Source organism: Python bivittatus, unplaced genomic scaffold, assembly GCF_059951505.1.
Source record: "Python bivittatus isolate LINGU-HERP-01145 unplaced genomic scaffold, Pbiv_v1 ctg000800_np1212, whole genome shotgun sequence".
NCBI classification, from domain to species: Eukaryota; Metazoa; Chordata; class Lepidosauria; order Squamata; family Pythonidae; genus Python; species Python bivittatus.
Window position 1 is genome coordinate 250,019 of NW_028277105.1, and position 17,627 is coordinate 267,645.

Here is a 17,627-nt window from a genome sequence, read left to right on the forward strand (position 1 = left end):
CCAGAAGCTAATCTTAAAAGTGTCTGCCATTATAGATGGACTGTCTTTAAAAGATGTTTTGGAAGAGGAACAAGTTTTACTGGAGAAGACTGAGACTGAATTTACTTAAAAATGACACGTTACAAGAATGATATGGAAAAAGTTGTTACACTGGATATACAAATGAAACTGGCTGATGTCTTAATGATTAAAAGGGATATACAAATGGCAAACCAAAGAGCAACTTGGATAACTTTCTTATCTTGAATTTACAAAAGAGACCTGTTAAAGTTCTGAAGGATTTTGTGAGAAGGGACAAAGAAAAAATGAAAAGAAAAACAAGTTCTAGGACATTATTTGAAGGAATTAAAAGATCAAGATGGTTAAAAGTAAAAGGAAGGAATGTAAAGTGGGTTTATTTGATCAAGGTTAAAATAAGTATGTTGTTACTTCTGGTAACCCTTAATAGACTTTTACTGACCAGGACTGAATGATGAGGTTTTAAGGATCTGTTTATAGAGAAGAGATATGGGGTGAAGAGGTTGTTTGTTGTATTTTAAGAGAAGGTGATAAGTTGTTAAAACTGTTTATACTTGTTGTGATGAAGGGGGAAATCACTTCTTTATATATTTCTTTTCTTTTTCTTTGCTATATTCTTATTTTCCTTTCCTTTCCTTTCTATTTTTCTTTTTTTCTTGCACTTTCTATTTTTTCTTTCTGTTCTTTTATTCTTTGTAGTTTGTATTAGTTCTTATCTGTAGAACTGTAATGTCTAATAAAATTATTATTTTAAAAAAACTGAGGAGAAAGGGTATAATCTAATGTATTAAGCAGGACGAAGAACGTGTTGTGCAAACCCACTGGGAGACGTTTCTTGCTGTTTCTCACCAGCTGAGCTTCTTAACAAGAAAAACTGGTTGCCAACATCACAAAAGGAGATTCTGATGATCATCTATTGTAGTATAAAGCCTCCTGGGTGTCTTCTGTGTAAATTTAGTTAGAACAGGGCTGAGTTTCCACAAAGGCAGGATCACATAAAACAGGCTTGACTGGTGTGCCTTTGGAAATGCCCCCAAACCTTTCGTGGCAAACCACTCAGGCGGTTTGGTGGAAGATAAGTAGATGGGGAAATATTTTATCCAAAACAAACAGCTTTTCTGGAAATTCAAAAAGCTTCCTTACTGTTCCCCTGGCAGCCACTGCCAGACAAGCTTTAGGGGCTAGTGATCTGATTGGGAATTTTGGGAATATTCACAACATTGCTGACATGTCTCTTGTGACGAGTCCCAAAATATCCACTTATCAGAATATAAACAGCTGAAATTGCGTTCCGGAATCCTCTCTGGTCTGCCAGGTTAGCTTTACAATTTTTCTGAGAAGGTGGACATTCTTCCAAAGCCATGAGCAGCCTTTCTTTTAATTAAAAATAATAATGCTGGAGCTTGCAGCTTTACTTTGTCGCATGGGAATTTCCCTCCTCCCTCCCTCCCTCCCTCCCTTTAAAAGGATTTTAAAATTAAGGTGAGGCAAGGGAGGGGTCCACAGGAACACTGGTGCTCAGGGGGCCCAAGTTGCATGCCCCTGTTCTGGAGATACTTGGGAGAAAAACAGAAGTTATATGAAAGTGGACTGGTTTCTGATTGTGAGATGTATTACTAACAAATGCTGTGTGTGATTAAATATGTATCTATTTACAGGTGGTCCTCACTTAATGACCATTTGTTCAGCAAGTTTGAGGTTACGACGCTGAACGAGTGGCACTTATGACCAGCTCTCATAGTTGCAGCTGTTGCAGCATCCCCTCAGTCACGTGATAGCGATCTGGGTGTTTGGCAACTGGCTCTCAATTATGACGTTACAGTGTCCCATGATCATGTGATCATGATTTGTGACCTTCCCTGCTGGCTTCTGAGAAGCAAAGTCAACGGGGAAGCCAGCAGGAGATTACAAATGGCGACCACGTGATGTCATGCTTAACAGTGGCATAGGATTTGCTTAATGACGGCAACCAGAAGTGCCGGAACTGCCATCGCTAAGTGATCCAGTCACATGACATCATGCTTTATGATTGCATCACTTAACGATGGAAATTCCACTCCCAATTACCTTTGTTAACTGAGAACTACCTGTACTTGTTAGAATTATATTCCAACTTTCATTCAGGAGCTCAAAGCAGCATATATGTTACTCCCCCACCTATTTATCCCCTAAAAACAACCCTGCAAGATATGTGAGGCCATGAGAGAAGGACTGGCCCAGAGTCCCCCAGGGAGTTCTGTGGCTGAGGAGGGGCTAGAATCTGGATCTCCTCACTCCTCATCCACCACTAGACTACATTGGCTCTTGATCTGAGAAGGAGGCAAAGGCCCAAAATGCCTCAGGAAGCTTCCATGGCTGAAGAGGGACCTAGAACCTGGGTCTCCCTGGTGCCAGGCCAACCCTTTCACCACTAGACCAGATTGAGGATCTGGCCCATAGTCCCCAAGGGAGCTTCCACGGCTGAAAGGGAACCTAGAACCTGGGTCTCCCTGGTGCCAGGCCAACCCTTTCACCACTAGACCAGATTGAGGATCTGGCCCATAGTCCCCAAGGGAGCTTCCACGGCTGAAAGGGAACCTAGAACCTGGGTCTCCCTGGTGCCAGGCCAACCCTGTCACCACTAGACCAGATTGAGGATCTGGCCCATAGTCCCCAAGGGAGCTTCCACAGCTGAAAGGGAACCTAGAACCTGGGTCTCCCTGGTGCCAGGCCAACCCTTTCACCACTAGACCAGATTGAGGATCTGGCCCATAGTCCCCAAGGGAGCTTCCACGGCTGAAAGGGAACCTAGAACCTGGGTCTCCCTGGTGCCAGGCCAACCCTTTCACCACTAGACCAGATTGAGGATCTGGCCCATAGTCCCCAAGGGAGCTTCCACGGCTGAAAGGGAACCTAGAACCTGGGTCTCCCTGGTGCCAGGCCAACCCTGTCACCACTAGACCAGATTGAGGATCTGGCCCATAGTCCCCAAGGGAGCTTCCACAGCTGAAAGGGAACCTAGAACCTGGGTCTCCCTGGTGCCAGGCCAACCCTTTCACCACTAGACCAGATTGAGGATCTGGCCCATAGTCCCCAAGGGAGCTTCCACGGCTGAAAGGGAACCTAGAACCTGGGTCTCCCTGGTGCCAGGCCAACCCTTTCACCACTAGATCAGATTGAGGATCTGGCCCATAGTCCCCAAGGGAGCTTCCACGGCTGAAAGGGAACCTAGAACCTGGGTCTCCCTGGTGCCAGGCCAACCCTTTCACCACTAGATCAGATTGAGGATCTGGCCCATAGTCCCCAAGGGAGCTTCCACGGCTGAAAGGGAACCTAGAACCTGGGTTTCTCCACTCCTGATCCAGCACCTTCACCACCACCCCACCCTGCCATTTTAGAGTTTTACACCTATCCCCAATCCAATGTATGCAGATACGAAGAATTGGGGTTGAAGGACAGCCAGCTTTTGTGCTCCTCTACCTGGATCACCTCTGCCCGGGATGTTGCTCTGGGAACACTCCTGTTTCCTACCCCCTTCCCTGCATTTATTGGATTTCTGCTTGGTTTGTCACAGCCCGCGTTTCAAGATGGGATCTCTCCTCTCCTCCAGAGAACAGCTTCCTTATCCCAACTATCCCTGGGAGAGAATCTGATCCAAACAGCAGTCTCCATCCAGAGCCACGTGGCTTGCACAGTTTACATCTCACTAAAGCCAAAAATAACAACAGCCACCACCCCCCTGTGGTTATTGGTTGGCCACATTATTCAACATCCTGACCTTCTGAACATGAACAGCAACACCAAGAAACCCAGAATCGTTCAAAGTCCTTCAGGCTGGGAATGGTGACCTGCAAAGTGGGTACCCGGCCTTTGCAGACAACAAATTCTTTCAAGGTTTCCAGCTGTCAAGCAACAGAGACTTATGGCTTTGCAATGCTGCAGAGTTTCTGCAGCAATTCTTTGCTCCTTCTTTTAATGGCCCTGTGTTTCAGACATCAGCAGCTTGAAACAAAGCACTTACCTTGGTAAAAAAAAAAAAGAGATTTTCCTAACCTTTTATCTCTAGGCTAGGCCAATAAATTTTTCAGCAAGTAACAATGCAAGTTGATTTTGGTTTTCTACTTGAATCACATAACATTTCTGGAAAAGGAAGGAAGTTTAGTGATGAATTTGTTAGCCTCTGGAAGTCTAAGGGAAGACATTCTCATATTGCCAGATTTTTTTTAATCCAGTTTCTCTGACACAGGTTGCCACTGTTTGAACCAATCCATCTGGCTGTGCTTTAACAGAAGCAAAAGAAAAAACATTGGATTTCTCCTACCCTAGTATGGTTTCTTTAATAACATTTATGGAATAAATTGAACTTACCCAATATGATAAATAAATGAAGCTGTGTACAACCTCTGAACCCAGCCACTGAGGACTGTAAACGATTGTATATGGCTTAATGCAACGTGGGTATGACAACTATTCCAGCTTGTTCTATAAACTATGATAAAACAAGCCATGTGGGTTCTAAACCATTGCATATGTCTTAATGTGATGTTTTTGCCAAGCCATTGTTGCTTCAATAAATTATGATAAATGAGGTAACAAGCCATCAGGCCTCGTTCAATAAAGTATGATGAAAACAAACCATGTGGGCTCTAAACCATTGCATATGTCTCAGTGCAGCGTTTTTTAAACTTTTTTCCCTCAAGGCCCCTTCCCACTTTTAAAAACAATAGATGACCCCAAAACAGCTTTTGTTTATATGGGTTATATTTATCAATATTGATCATATTAAAAATTAAAATTGACTCATTCACTGCTGCTACTGCTTCTTACAATTGTTTGATGGGATTTTAATATTATATTATTTTTCAATACAGGCTGGCAAGTAATTTTGATTTTGTGGGTCACTTAAGGGGGACGCGGTGGCGCAGCGGCTTAATGACGCTGAAAGTTGCTGGCCAGAAATGGTCGACGCTTCAGCGGTTCGAGTCCAGCCTTCGCGTTAGCAGGGTGAGCTCCTGTTTCCTCCCCAGTTCCTGTCAACCCAACAGTTCGAAAACTCACGTGAGTAGATAAATGGGGACTCTCACTCCAGTGGGAGGAAAAATGCTGGCGGCGCCTTGCAAAAAAGGAGTTGGGAGCAGTTGCCGGTAAGCGCGAAAAACCGCGCACGCCCGAAAAGGGCGCGAAGCAACGGAAACCCCGCCTCCTGTGCTCGCCAGCTGGGCTCTGCCCTAGGAAGGAGGCTCTGGCAAACCACTTCCGAAAAACAGTTGCCTTGAAAACTGCAAGGACTCGTCCAAGTGCAGGGTCAGCAATGACTGAGCGCAGATTAAAAAAAAAAAGAGAGAGCATCTTGGGGGATCCCCAGGGGCCCTAGGAGCACACTTGAAGAAACACTGCCTTAATTTGGTGTGTTTGTCAAGCCACTGTAGCTTCAATAGATTATGTTGACCACAAACCATGGCTTAAGACACTGAATGAATTTACTCATTAAGAAGCAATAATGGATACTTCTTTCTGCATTTAAGATTCACTTGATCTTATCTATCCACCAGATGTTTAAGCATTCCATTCAAAACATTGAAACAGAACATCCTAGTTTTCTTTCGGGGGGGGGGACAGTTGCCAACAGTAGACATGCTATCATGTTCAACGGAATGTCAGGATTTTTGTTTTGCATGATGCTGGATAAATTTATTTATTTGTCAAAACAAGTGACTCTGGGCAGTGTACAACAAAACTTGTACACTTGTATGTAGATCCTGCATACAGCAAGAAGACTCTTTAGCTTTGTGTTAAAGGAGGAAAGTCACCTTTGAGTCAAGTTCTGGGCCAGGTGACTTACATGGACACATCGGTGCCGTTTTCTTAGCATGACATGGAAGTGATTTAAGCATCCCTTGGGTTCGCATTCCAGTTTCCGTAAGCCATCAAGGGCAGCTGCTCTGAGTTCACATGCACCCCACCACAAAGATTCAGTTCTGGCGAAGGAGTTGCAGGCATAATAGAGGAGGGAACCACACAAACGTCTCGTAATAAATTCAATCAATCAATAGACTCTTCTGCAATCTGGCCTTCTCCAGCCTTGTCTGAGGCTGCAGATCCCAGACTTTCTAGCCAGCCTGGCCCTTTCTATGTTACTTTATAACAATCCTGCATGACCTGAACAACTCAAATGCTTGTGATAGCCTTTGAGTGGGTGTGATGAAAGCAACGGTCAGTAAAATAAGAGTAATCATCATCATCATCATCATCATCATCATCATCATCTTTTCTTTCCCTGCAGGCTAGCCCAGCATGTCTCAATGCTGACCAGGGGAAGCTGGCTGGGGAATTCTGGGAGTTGAAGTCCACCCATCTTAACATGGCCAAGGCTGAGAAACGCTGGGTTAGCCTCTCACGCCAGGATTCCAGGAGGTCTCCGACCCCAGTACTATCCCGAGTCCAACCTGGCGTAGCTTCTTCGAGATTGCAGAGCTCTTTATTGTACCAGATCGCACGGGTGCCATACCACACTTCCACCTAACTGTTGCAACCCCTTTCGTGGCTGGCTGCAGCTACAATGTACCCACGATCTTCCGGCAACAGCGCTTCACCTTCCTCCGATCAGAGCCAAAAAGCCCCTTTGAAAGATTGAGAACAGAGCCAGGGGAAAACCTCCGACGGCTTTTACAGGGAAGACAAGCGGGGGGGGGGGCAGGCACCCTCCCCCCTCTCGCTTTTAGCTTCCTCCCCGTTGCAGGAAGTGACACATGTTTGCAACCGGGTCAGCTGGGACTCCGCTTTTCTCGCCCACCACTCGCAACTTCGCCAACCCTGGGCTTTCTGGAGGGCGCATGGGATTCCGGCAATGGGAAGGTGGAGGCTGATGTGGCGGCCGTGGGGCTGCGGCAAGAGCAACGTTTCGGTACCCACGGTCGGTAAAAAGCTCCCCCCCCCCGCGCGCCTTGTCTTGTTTTTGCAAAGCGCTGAAGGTTGGCGCGCGCGCGTGTGCCTATCTATACGCTGAGGCGGGGCTGTGTTGCAACGACTGCGACCATGCCCAGCTCCCGAGCGTGCGGACGTGCAGAAGGCGGCCCTTGCCAATGGAGACGGGGAGGCCGCCCCTGCTTTGGGGGGTGAGGGAGTTTGGGGGCGAGGGAGCCGCGTGCCAAACGGTCTGGGAAAGCGGCGCCGTGCAGAAGCCGCGGGGACCGCGTGGAGGCTGCTTTGCAAACTGCTGAGCCAGCATCGCTCGGCTTTGCCAGGCGCGAGCCTCCGGGGATCCATATGGCCGGGGCGCTGGCTTTGTCCGTGGCAGGGGGAAAGAGAGGGTTGTTCCCCCCTCCCTTCCCGCCGGCGGCTCCTGTGTTGTGAAATTCCGCGCGTGGAGTGCCGTCGTCCTCCGGTTAAAGGAGAGGATCCTTTTATTTCGCCGCGCGATTCGAAGGGCGAAGCTTGAGTTCGGTCGTTTGCAGCCTGGGTTTTCAGCAGTACGCAGAATTTTATATCGGCACGACCTGCTGCGCTGAAAAGTGGCTTTAGGTACCCTTCGGGGCGCAAATGAAACCTGTTTACAGGTTTGCTGCTGTAGATCACTTTGGATGGGGCGTAGAAAAGGGACGCAGGGAATAAGAGTCAGGAAAGCTGGTGATAAGTCAGCATCAAACTACCATTGATGGATAAAAGATTTGTCGAAGGCTTTCACGGCCGGAATACGATGGCTGGTGTGGGTCGCCACACAGCCCGGAAGACCCACACCAGCCATGATAAAAGATTTGTTAGTTTTCCTTGACACGCATGGGGCTGCCTCTTTTTCTGTTTTTTTGGACATTCATTCTCTCCACGACCAGCCTTTAGGCCTACTTCGTTCCCATTTCTCACTTAGAACCAAACCAGATTTAGCTAAATAAACATTGATACCATCTCGGTTTGTCTCTTAGATGTGGACAGGTACCAGTTTCTATTTCCGGGGTGTGGGGGAAGCTGCTTCTCCAAAGTCTTTGAATTTCTCCTTGTTTCTAGAGTCATTGAGAGTCAGGAGGCATACACTTTTAATATGTTACTATATCTTTTTTATATATATATAAGAGGTGATCTGTCTGCCTCTGCATACAAACAGCTTATGGACCACATTTCCTCTCCATTGAGAAGTGGAAAACTTGAAATAGGAATGGTAGTTATAATTAAGGATATGAAGATGTTGACTAGATTCCCGTGTTGGGCTAAGCCATGGCTTAACTATGATTTATTGAACTTGGTTGGGTCCGCACATGCTAAGGTGTAAGCCAGCCATTAATGAGAAATTCCCTCATTAAACCTGTGGAGCCAAATTTCTAAATAAAAAAAGGAGTTTATTGGGAAAATACAGGAAAAAGGAAAAGTTATCCAAAACGCCCAATAAAATCAATATAATCTATTTAGATAAGCTAGTTATTGTTTACCTCCTTAAATAAGATGTTGGATTTCAACACATGTTGGAAGTTCATTGACAAGAATATAGTTGGAGAGATGTCATCAGGGCCTTCTGCTCAGATGTTGATAGGCAGGGACGTCTTTCCTTGTTCTTCCTTGAAGTGCTTCTCAGTTTTACAGACTGTGGAAGGTTGATCAGGACCAACCTCTTTAGGCAGAGTGACTTTTATTTTATCCAATCAAGGCCAGAGCTCTTTCTCTGATGTCTAAGATCTAGCCAGCAAATCAGAAATGACCTAATGGTTAAACCCACCTTCCTAATGAGGTAGACTATAAAGGCATAGTCTAGTGTTTACTGGTTGTTCTGTTATAGAAATGGAGTAGCCTCATTTGGGGAAACAAAGGCCGAGTTCCATTTATTTGTGCCTCTCAACGCATGATTAATTTATTAGATGTTTATTGGGCTGTCAAGATAGAGTATCATCTACATTTAAGGAACTTAAACAGTTACATTTTAAAAATGACAAATGTTTCCCTGATTCGCTACAAGGGGGCCATTATTTTCCCATGCTTTTGTGACTTCTTTTCCACCATCATTTATTTATTTATTGGATTTCTCCCCCGCCCATCTCCCCCACAATAGGGGGGAGTCTATCCTATTGGGAAAGTCTAGCTAGGATACAGATGTTCTGAAGGGGGTTCCTCTCCAAACACTAGATTGATCTTGAACCCCTGCCGTTTCAGCACAATGGTGCATCATGGGCCTTACTTAAGCATACCCCTTTCTCCAAGCAGGCCTCATACTCTGCCATGGTAGTTCAGAGCAAGGTGGATGGTGGGATTGTTGTTAAGAACTGATGCCTGGACAGCATCACCCGCTACACCTAGAGCAGGGCTCCAGACATTTGACCTACTTCCATCAGCCCCCATCAGTGGTGAGGGGTATGGGAGTAGTACGGGAATTCTGGGAGTTGAAGTCCACACATCTTAAAGTTACCAAGGTTGAGAAACACTGATGTGGAGAATCAGGGAGATGACCTTGACAGAAATACACAGGAACTGTTACCTGGACAAAGAGGGTTGAAACATTCTTCAAGCCCTGGGAAGCAAGGTAATACTTGGAGGTGGCTCAGGCAAAGCCTCCCTGACTCACTGGGATATAACAGGAAGGGGAGGGAGAGCACCATCAACCTTGCAAGGTCCTGTTATTATAGCCAATCTCCATAAAAGAGAGTTCAAGTCTCCCCGTGGGATTGATTTTCTGGTCTGGTCTACCTAGTGGGGCTGACACATCTCAGAAGGTTTCCATGAAAGTCCAGTCTTCCATAAGTTTCTGGAAGCCCATTGCTGAGGGGCCATTCTGGCTTCAGAGTGAGGCTGATCCAGAGATAGAAAACAAAGCTTCTTAGCCTCGGCCCACCTCAGTTCACAAACACGGGGCACTACCGCAGCTTCTCCTAGGAGGACCTCCTTGGACAGGTTAACACTGATTGCAATAGTGCTTAACATGTTTTGATTTGAGCAGAACCAGCGAGCTGCTTTTTTCAACATGCATGGATTCTGGGATGATTTTGAGTCTTGGGGAATGCCTGGATTGGCACTTGTAGGAAACAGCCCCCACAGGTTAGACACATTTCTGTTTTGTACAAGGGTCAATCATTCCCAGATTTTCAGTCCCTGAAACTCCCTCCCCACAGTTCAGTGCCTTTGGGCTCCAAAAGTCTGGGAGGGGGCCTGAAAACGAGGGCACCTTTGTCCCTAGACCAGATGTTGCTTCCTGGATGGCCACCCAATGATTTTGACTAAAACCGTCATTTCCTGCCATTGGTTGTATTGTGTTGAGTGGAAGTCCAAAAACATCTGGAAGAAACCAGACTGCTCGTCCTTGCCTTCAACCAGTGTTTCTCAAGCTTGGCAACTTTAAGATGTGCGGACTTCAACTTCCAGAATTCCCCAGCCATGGTGGCTGGGGAGTTGTGGGAGTTGAAGTCCGCACATCTTAAAGTTGCCAAGCTTGAGAAATAGTCCCCAAAACATATGGTGGAATGCTACCTACGGAATAAGGGTTCGGTAATTTGAAAGATGAGCTTGGTAGTTCAAAAGGTGTAGGGCTCCTTTAAAAGATGGATGTGGGTTTGGGCAGTTTGTGGAGTAATGTGCTCTGGGAGGTAGACCGTCAAGTTAAAATATCATAAAGTTATTGCTTTGGGGACTGCAGGTTGTGAGGGAACAACTGGGTTTTGTTAGTGTGGGTTGGTGGGTTATGAGAACCCAGCTCCAAAGAAGAAAAAGGTTTGATTAAGCAAAAAATGTCTGATCCTTCCAAGTTCTCTCTTGCCTCCTTTCGACCTTCCAGGTACGCCACTACCAAAATGCCTCTTCCTTTGTCCTCCCCTGCCAACCTGTGCCATCATTGGCTCAAACCATGAGCCAATACCTGCGCTCCCTTGAACCTCTGGTGCCCCCCAAGGACCTGGAGCAGACGCGGCAGCTGGTGGCGGCGTTTGAGGCCCCAGGTGGAGAAGGCGAGAGGCTCCAAGTGCGGCTGAAATGCAGGGCAGCTCGCATGGAGAACTGGGTAAGGAAGGGGACTCTGGAGGGCAGCCGGAGGGCAGCGGGCAAGCCATGTTTCTAGGGATTCCTATCCAGTTCCTGTTCCTATGGCACTGTGGGCAGGTGGGAGAATTCTGGTTCGTGGACAGAAAACTGGATGGTGGTGGTCTTGGGAATGGCTTCTTTCTCCCACTTGGTGCCCACCAGTCGTGTTGCAACTGCAGCCCCCCAAATTCTGCAACCGACAACACCACCGTGGCCTGTGAGCTAGGTGTTCCCGAAGAAGCCATAAATGCTAAATCAAGAACAAGTCCAGATTTGCAATTCTGCCTTGATAAGGAAGCTTCAAGCCAGAATCGCTGGTCCACACTATCTACTAACACCCCCTCCCATTTTTGTGACTCTGAAACCCACAAATAATTCTGGGTTTGTGTTGGTTGTTTTGCTTGTTGTTAAGCCTCCACTTAAAAAATGATGGTTCTGCCTCTCCAGTAATGTCACTGTGTCATCACAACAGCTTTGGGGCCCTTGATGCCCTGATCTTTTTTTTTTTTTAAAATGCAGTCCCTTATCCCTGAACAAGTGCCTTCTCCATGCAAACATCTTACAGGTTTATTCAGCATTCATACTAGTGGGAGAAGCGAAGAGGGAGGTACTGGGCATTCCTGCCCCAAGTTGTAGCTCATTCTGTACTACTGCTGTTTATTTGATAGTACGCAACTAAAGAGCTCACAGAAATAAGTCACCAAGTGGATGTCAAGTTCATAATGACCAATATAGGGTCCACTTGTGAGCATTTGCTGGGGGCAAGAGGAGGCAGATAACAAAATGGATATGACAGTGTCACTGTACAAAGATTCCAACTCGTGTACTTGCATCGGACGCTGGACCTCAGGTACACGGTGGCAGCATTTGCACGATGATGTCACTTCATGTGCATAATCTGGGAATCATCGTAGGTTGCTGCAGACACTGTTGGGTCTTCCCATGGTACCTGGTGATCTCCAGATGTATCGGACCAACCTCTGCTCATCTAGAGGACACTAAGTGGGGGAAGGCTGTCATATTAGAATTAGAAATCTAGCACCTTCTAGTACGCAGACAACCAAGCATGATGGTCATACTAGACTTTGTCTTGAGTGCTCACCGCCCAGCGTTCTTGTCGCTGTTGTTTTAATGCCACTTGCGTCAGAGGGGAGCTGATAATTAATAGCTTGGAGGAAGATGTTAAAACGTTCTGCGTTCTGGTCCACTGAAGCTAGACTTTGCTTTCAGGAAGAAGGTAAAATTTTCAATCCATGCCTGACCAATTTTATTAATGATCTGGGTTGGATGGGGCATGAATGCAAAAATGCCACTGATGCAATTGATTTAAATTCTTGTTAAAGCTATATAAAATTGTATTTTTTACCCTAAAACCACAGCAAGTTTCCCCCTCTCCCTTGGAATTTGAGAATATAAATTCCTTGGTGCAGAAACTTGGATTCTGCAAAAACTGCTCTATGCGTTGCTTGAGAGGTTTCATATATTTTAAGTTTCTCGTTGCACGATACAGTATACTTGTTGCTTTATTTATTTACTAACAGCATTGATTGGCTGCCCCCATCTGGCCAGGGCAGTGTACATCAGCAACCAATACAGAATATCTCAATAATTGAAAATAATTAAAAAGTCATTAACCAAACAGCAAGCAATCCAGAAATTAGATAAACTGCTCTAAGGCCCAAAAACCCTTTGAAATAAGATCTTTGTGCCAAACTGGGCACAGGGAATCACACTTCCACGGCTAGAGTTAGGGTATTCCTTAATTATGGGGCTGTCACCACAAAGGCCTGTTGCCCACCCCTTGCCTTCTTGTGGGAAAGGAACTGACAGCATGAATGAATTTTCCTTCAATGTTAGTGCCAGAAGGGCAAATCCTATTTGGCAAGTCAGTCCCTAATATGTCCACATGCATAGTATTCTGGTCTGTAAAAGAATATGTTTGCATCATTGTAAATGGAATAGAAATAATTTCAATGATATAATATAAATAGCAGATAATGGATTTCCCTGTATCTGTTGATCTATTTATAAGCTTACAGAAATGCTTGTAAATTTATAGACTGCCTCATTCCAGAGGCTCTAGGCCAGTGTTTCTCAACCTTGGCCGATTGAAGCTGTGTGGACTTCAACTCCCAGAAGCTGGCTGGGGAATTCTGGGAGTTGAAGTCCACACAGCTTCAATCGGCCAAGGTTGAGAAACACTGCTCTGGGCATATGTTTTTTGTAGCTTTATATACTTTTATTTATTAGAAAGAAGCATATACTCTTAGTTAAAAGGATGTCCTTTTTTCTCATGGGAATGGGGTGGAAACCAGGATTAGGGCAAGGATGTATTTCAGAGGCCTGAATGGAGGTGGGGCAGACAGCAGATTGCAACATCATATGCTTGTTGCATCATGACCCAGCTGATGCAAATTCTATAATCCGGGTTTATGTGATAATGTCATGATATATGTAACTTCACCGTGGCTTCTAACAGATGCCTGTGTATCAGAGAGACCCTCCTTCCCTACATATTCTGATGATTGATTGATGTGTGCCGTCAAGTCAGCGTGGACTTTTAGCATCCACATAGATAGAGCTTCTCCAGGATGACCCATATTCTGACCTTCCATAATTCATCCTAGATCACAGATTGGTGGATTCAGACGGCCTATTTGGAGAATCACCTTCCCCTTGTTGTTCACTCAAGCCCAGCTGTTGTCCTGCCCAAGCAGGATTTCAATGACTGGAGAGGACAACTGAGGTGAGAAATCTGGGGTAGAAGAAAAAATGGCTTAGGCCAAGGAATGGGGGTGTCATGGTTGTTGGGGGAAGAATCAGGCCTTTGGGAAGAAGACGGAATGATGAAGACAATGATTGGATTGACACATGGGGATCGATCATGGTTTAACCATGGTTTCTGGAATAAACCATAACTTGCTGGATTCACTTAACATGTTGAACAGTAAACCATGTTTTACATATCACAGTGCTTTCAGAATATATTAGCCCACAAACAAAACGTGATATTTTGGCATGCACTGACCTAGTCTTAAGATCTTCAGAACCACCTTATTTTATGGCAGGGGCTGTTTTTTCCCTCCTCACAAAGGAATCTAAACTTGATTGGGGAAGTTAACAGGCCCAAGAACTTACTCTTTTCTCATCTTGACCTGTGCCCCATTGAGTTGACCCACCAACTAGATAATTTGCATAGCTAGACATCCATTTTGCAGCCACCCCTGAGTACCTTCCAGATTGCACTGCTGAAATCCAGCAAGAGAATGGCTGGGTTTGAATTGCACAATTTTTAGGCATTTTTTGTTTAATTGCAGGAAAAGAGAAAATGTGTGTATTGTTCAGGATATAAGAGCTGAGACTGGTGTAAGGTGGGAATTCTCAGGGTAGAGAGAACTCTTATGTCAACATAAATCAGGCATCTCCTAAAGTCATGAGTTTGATCAAACTTCAGTGAATTCAGAAGAAAACGTTTTAGAGGTTAAACATTGGATTGTGCGTCTGTGTTGTACGTGTATATTGTGTTTCTATGTGTGTGTATATATGCATGCACGCATGCATACATGCATGTATGTAGGCTCTGACTTCTTTGCAATGTAGTGGCAATGAAGGCATCATTCTTGTCCATATTAAATATTCTAAACTTGCCAAGACATATCTGGGAACCACCATTCCAGACTAGCTGAGGGTGTGTCTAGAGATCTAAGATTTGTTTTGTTTTCTTCTGTTTATTAATTACAAGATTTTATGTGCTTGTTGAATCTTCAGAATCTAGGAGACTACCGTTGAGCCCTAGTATAATAAACCTGACATGAATCATCGCACTTAGGTTTCATCCTTCCCGTCCAAAATCCTATCGTTCTTCCTCATATCATTGCATCATCAGGCACCAGAAAATGGAGAAAACAAATGAGGCCCCAGTTGAATAAAGTTTGTTGACCTTCTTGTTGGCTGGACAGATTATATTCCATGCATAGCTTCTTCCATGCGGTGTTTCCGCCCCTCACCCCAGATATGACCACATATGTTCATGTGTAATGTGGCTTGGATTTGGCTTAGCAAATTGTGTGAGCCCGCCAGTTGGGTTTCCAAATCATGGCTGATGGTTTAGCATGTTGTGAAAACTTAGCCAGTTGTGGCTTCTGTCACCCTGTTTGTAGCATCCCAGGCATCCCAAGACAATGCCATGAATTTGAGCTTTTTAAAAAAAAGTTTTGGGGTGGTTTCAACAGTACAAATGGGAGCTACCTGCTCTATCCCATCCTTAAAAAGAACAAAGTGGTCAAGGAATGGGTTGAAAAAGTCATCCATGTCCCTCCCAGGGGTATCAAGGCATCTCTAGAGGCCCTCTGCGGTCGCTCCAAAGATAGGGATTGAGTTGCAGCCTTCAACCCCTCAAACGTGGCTTGTCCCCACCTTAATGCAGTGCTCTAGTCCAGACTGGAGGCTCAGCCAGCATTGGCAAATCACCAGCAGGAGCCTTAGCACTGTCAATAGGTCTGTAGCCTGTGCTGCCTAAACAGAGCTGCTTTGAAGCCAGAAGCATTGTTTGAAAAGCTCTTTATCCAAAGACGCATCTAGGCGAGTCTGGTGTAAAACAAAGTGTAATTAAAACGTGCGTGGGTGGCAAGTCAAACAGAGATCACATCACATATACCTATTGCTGACTGCAGATGAAAAGGGGTGTGACTAAATGAGTATTCTTAACTAGATTTTTTAGGAGAAATTAGAGTGTGGGGGTATAGCTCAGCGGTAGAGCATTTGACTGCAGATCAAGAGGTCCCTGGTTCAACTCCGGGTGCCCCCTTCTTTTAGGGGAAAAAGTGTTTGTTTTACCTTCTCTCTCTCTAAATACAAGGAGTGAAAAATAAATATTGAGACAGATTCCAGAGTTTAAGGTCTTACTTTGATATTCCTGCATAGTGGGGGTAGAAGTTGGTTGTGTGCAAATCAAGATACATTCTTTTTTGGGAATGAACAGATATCTTTGTAATTTAAATTCTTTGGGTCTAAGGGCTGGTAAAACCTGGAAGACCTTAAACAACAGGTAACCGGTGGTGAAATATGTTTTCCCATCCACCCTGAGAAACAAGAATGGCCTCTTTCTTTTAAAAAGAAAGCAATTCATCATTTATAACTAGATTGGGGTGGGGAGTCTTATATTTTAACTGGCCTGAATTCACCCTGACCTCTCCAAGAGGGAAATTGATTCTAAACTAGAGGAGGCAGCCAGAAGTCCTTCCTGCTCAGGGCAGGACCCTGGATTTCTCCCAGTTTTAAACGGAGGAGATGAAGGGACAACTCATCTTCTCAGTGCTAAGAGACTTGAACCACTTGCTCCTCACCACCCTTTCTCCAGAGTGGCAGGAGGCCTGGGAAATGTTTTGTGCTTCACAGCATTCAGGAGAATTTGGAGAAAGTTGCCAGAAGATTAAAAGGTTCCCCCATAAGCAAGTGAGCAGAATCCTTTCTTCCCACTTCTCTGAGCATTGTCAAAGAGTTATCCACTTTTCTTAAGGCCAGGGTGGAAAATGCTGTTCTCCAAGCTCTGATGAATACCATATTCCAGTGGTGCTCGGTGTTCATGATGTTGGTTGGAGTTCTGTTCAGGTCTGAAGAAGGGCATTGATGGAAGAAAAATTGCTCACCATCTCCATCTTTCCATGCAGAGTGCAACCATAGAAAGCTAGGACCTTTTTTTAGGTTAGAAGCTCTGATGGAGAAGATGATGTTGCCATTCAGACTGTCCTCCAGACTGTATCCCAGAATTATAGAGAGGATTGTTGTGCTCCCAGAAAGTTGTTGGAGAATCACAGGTGTAACATCTGAAAATGATTACTCGTAATTTTAGGGAGGAGAAATATGCAGTAAAACCAGTACCCAAAACTAGACCTTAGGTGAGACTCACCTGTGTGTTGGGGGTATAGCTCAGCGGTAGAGCATTTGACTGCAGATCAAGAGGTCCCTGGTTCAACTCCGGGTGCCCCCTTCTTTTAGGGAAAAAAAGTGTTTTATCTACCTATAGGCTGAAGAATAGCTTCTATCTTAGAGCTGTAACTATACTGAATTCTATCGTATAGTGCAGTATTAATGCAGCATCAGGGGTTGTGCAATATGGAATGTGAAGGTTGTGTTTTATGTGTGTTATGTGTTCTATGGTTTTTATATTTTTAAAGCTGCACTGGGGTGGCATTTAATTTTGTTGTACGAGTAGTACAATGACAGTAAAGATTACTACTACTACTACTATCTGGAATGAGTGGAAAATAAATATTGAGACAGATTCCATATCCCAAACTAATGTTTTAATCCCATCCTCTGTACGTTGGGAGTAGAGGTTGGTTGCTTGCCAATCAAAGGATACCATTCTCAGTTACATCCCATTTTTGGGGAAGAAGGAATATCTTTGTAATTTAAATTCTTTGGGTCTAAGGGTTGGTAGTTGGTAAAACCTGGAAGACCTTAAACAACAGGTAACGTGTTGTGAAATATGTTTTCCCATCCACACGGTGATACAAGAATGGCCTCTTTCTTTTTAAAAGAATGCAGTTCATCAGCTTATCCTAAATTGGGGTAGGGGCACTTATATTTTATGTGGCCTGGGTATCCCACCAGAATTTACCCTGACCTCTCCAAGGGAG

At 45.0% G+C, this 17,627-nt stretch overlaps 1 protein-coding gene and 2 non-coding genes across 3 annotated transcripts in view; all 3 read left to right on the plus strand.

Moving 5' to 3' along the window:
* Positions 1-6,748: 6,748 nt before the first annotated feature.
* LOC103065627 (carnitine O-acetyltransferase-like) overlaps positions 6,749-17,627 on the plus strand; it is a 34,968-nt gene continuing 24,089 nt past the window's right edge. The window contains exons 1-3 of the mRNA XM_088128624.1: positions 6,749-6,910; positions 10,745-10,966; positions 13,614-13,732. Coding sequence (XP_087984750.1) covers positions 6,845-6,910; positions 10,745-10,966; positions 13,614-13,732 — 407 coding nt within the window. The 5' untranslated portion in view covers positions 6,749-6,844. The remainder of the gene's footprint in view (positions 6,911-10,744; positions 10,967-13,613; positions 13,733-17,627) is intronic.
* TRNAC-GCA (transfer RNA cysteine (anticodon GCA)) lies at positions 15,722-15,793 on the plus strand. Its single transcript has one exon. It is a non-coding gene; the product is annotated as a tRNA-Cys (tRNA).
* TRNAC-GCA (transfer RNA cysteine (anticodon GCA)) lies at positions 16,904-16,975 on the plus strand. Its single transcript has one exon. It is a non-coding gene; the product is annotated as a tRNA-Cys (tRNA).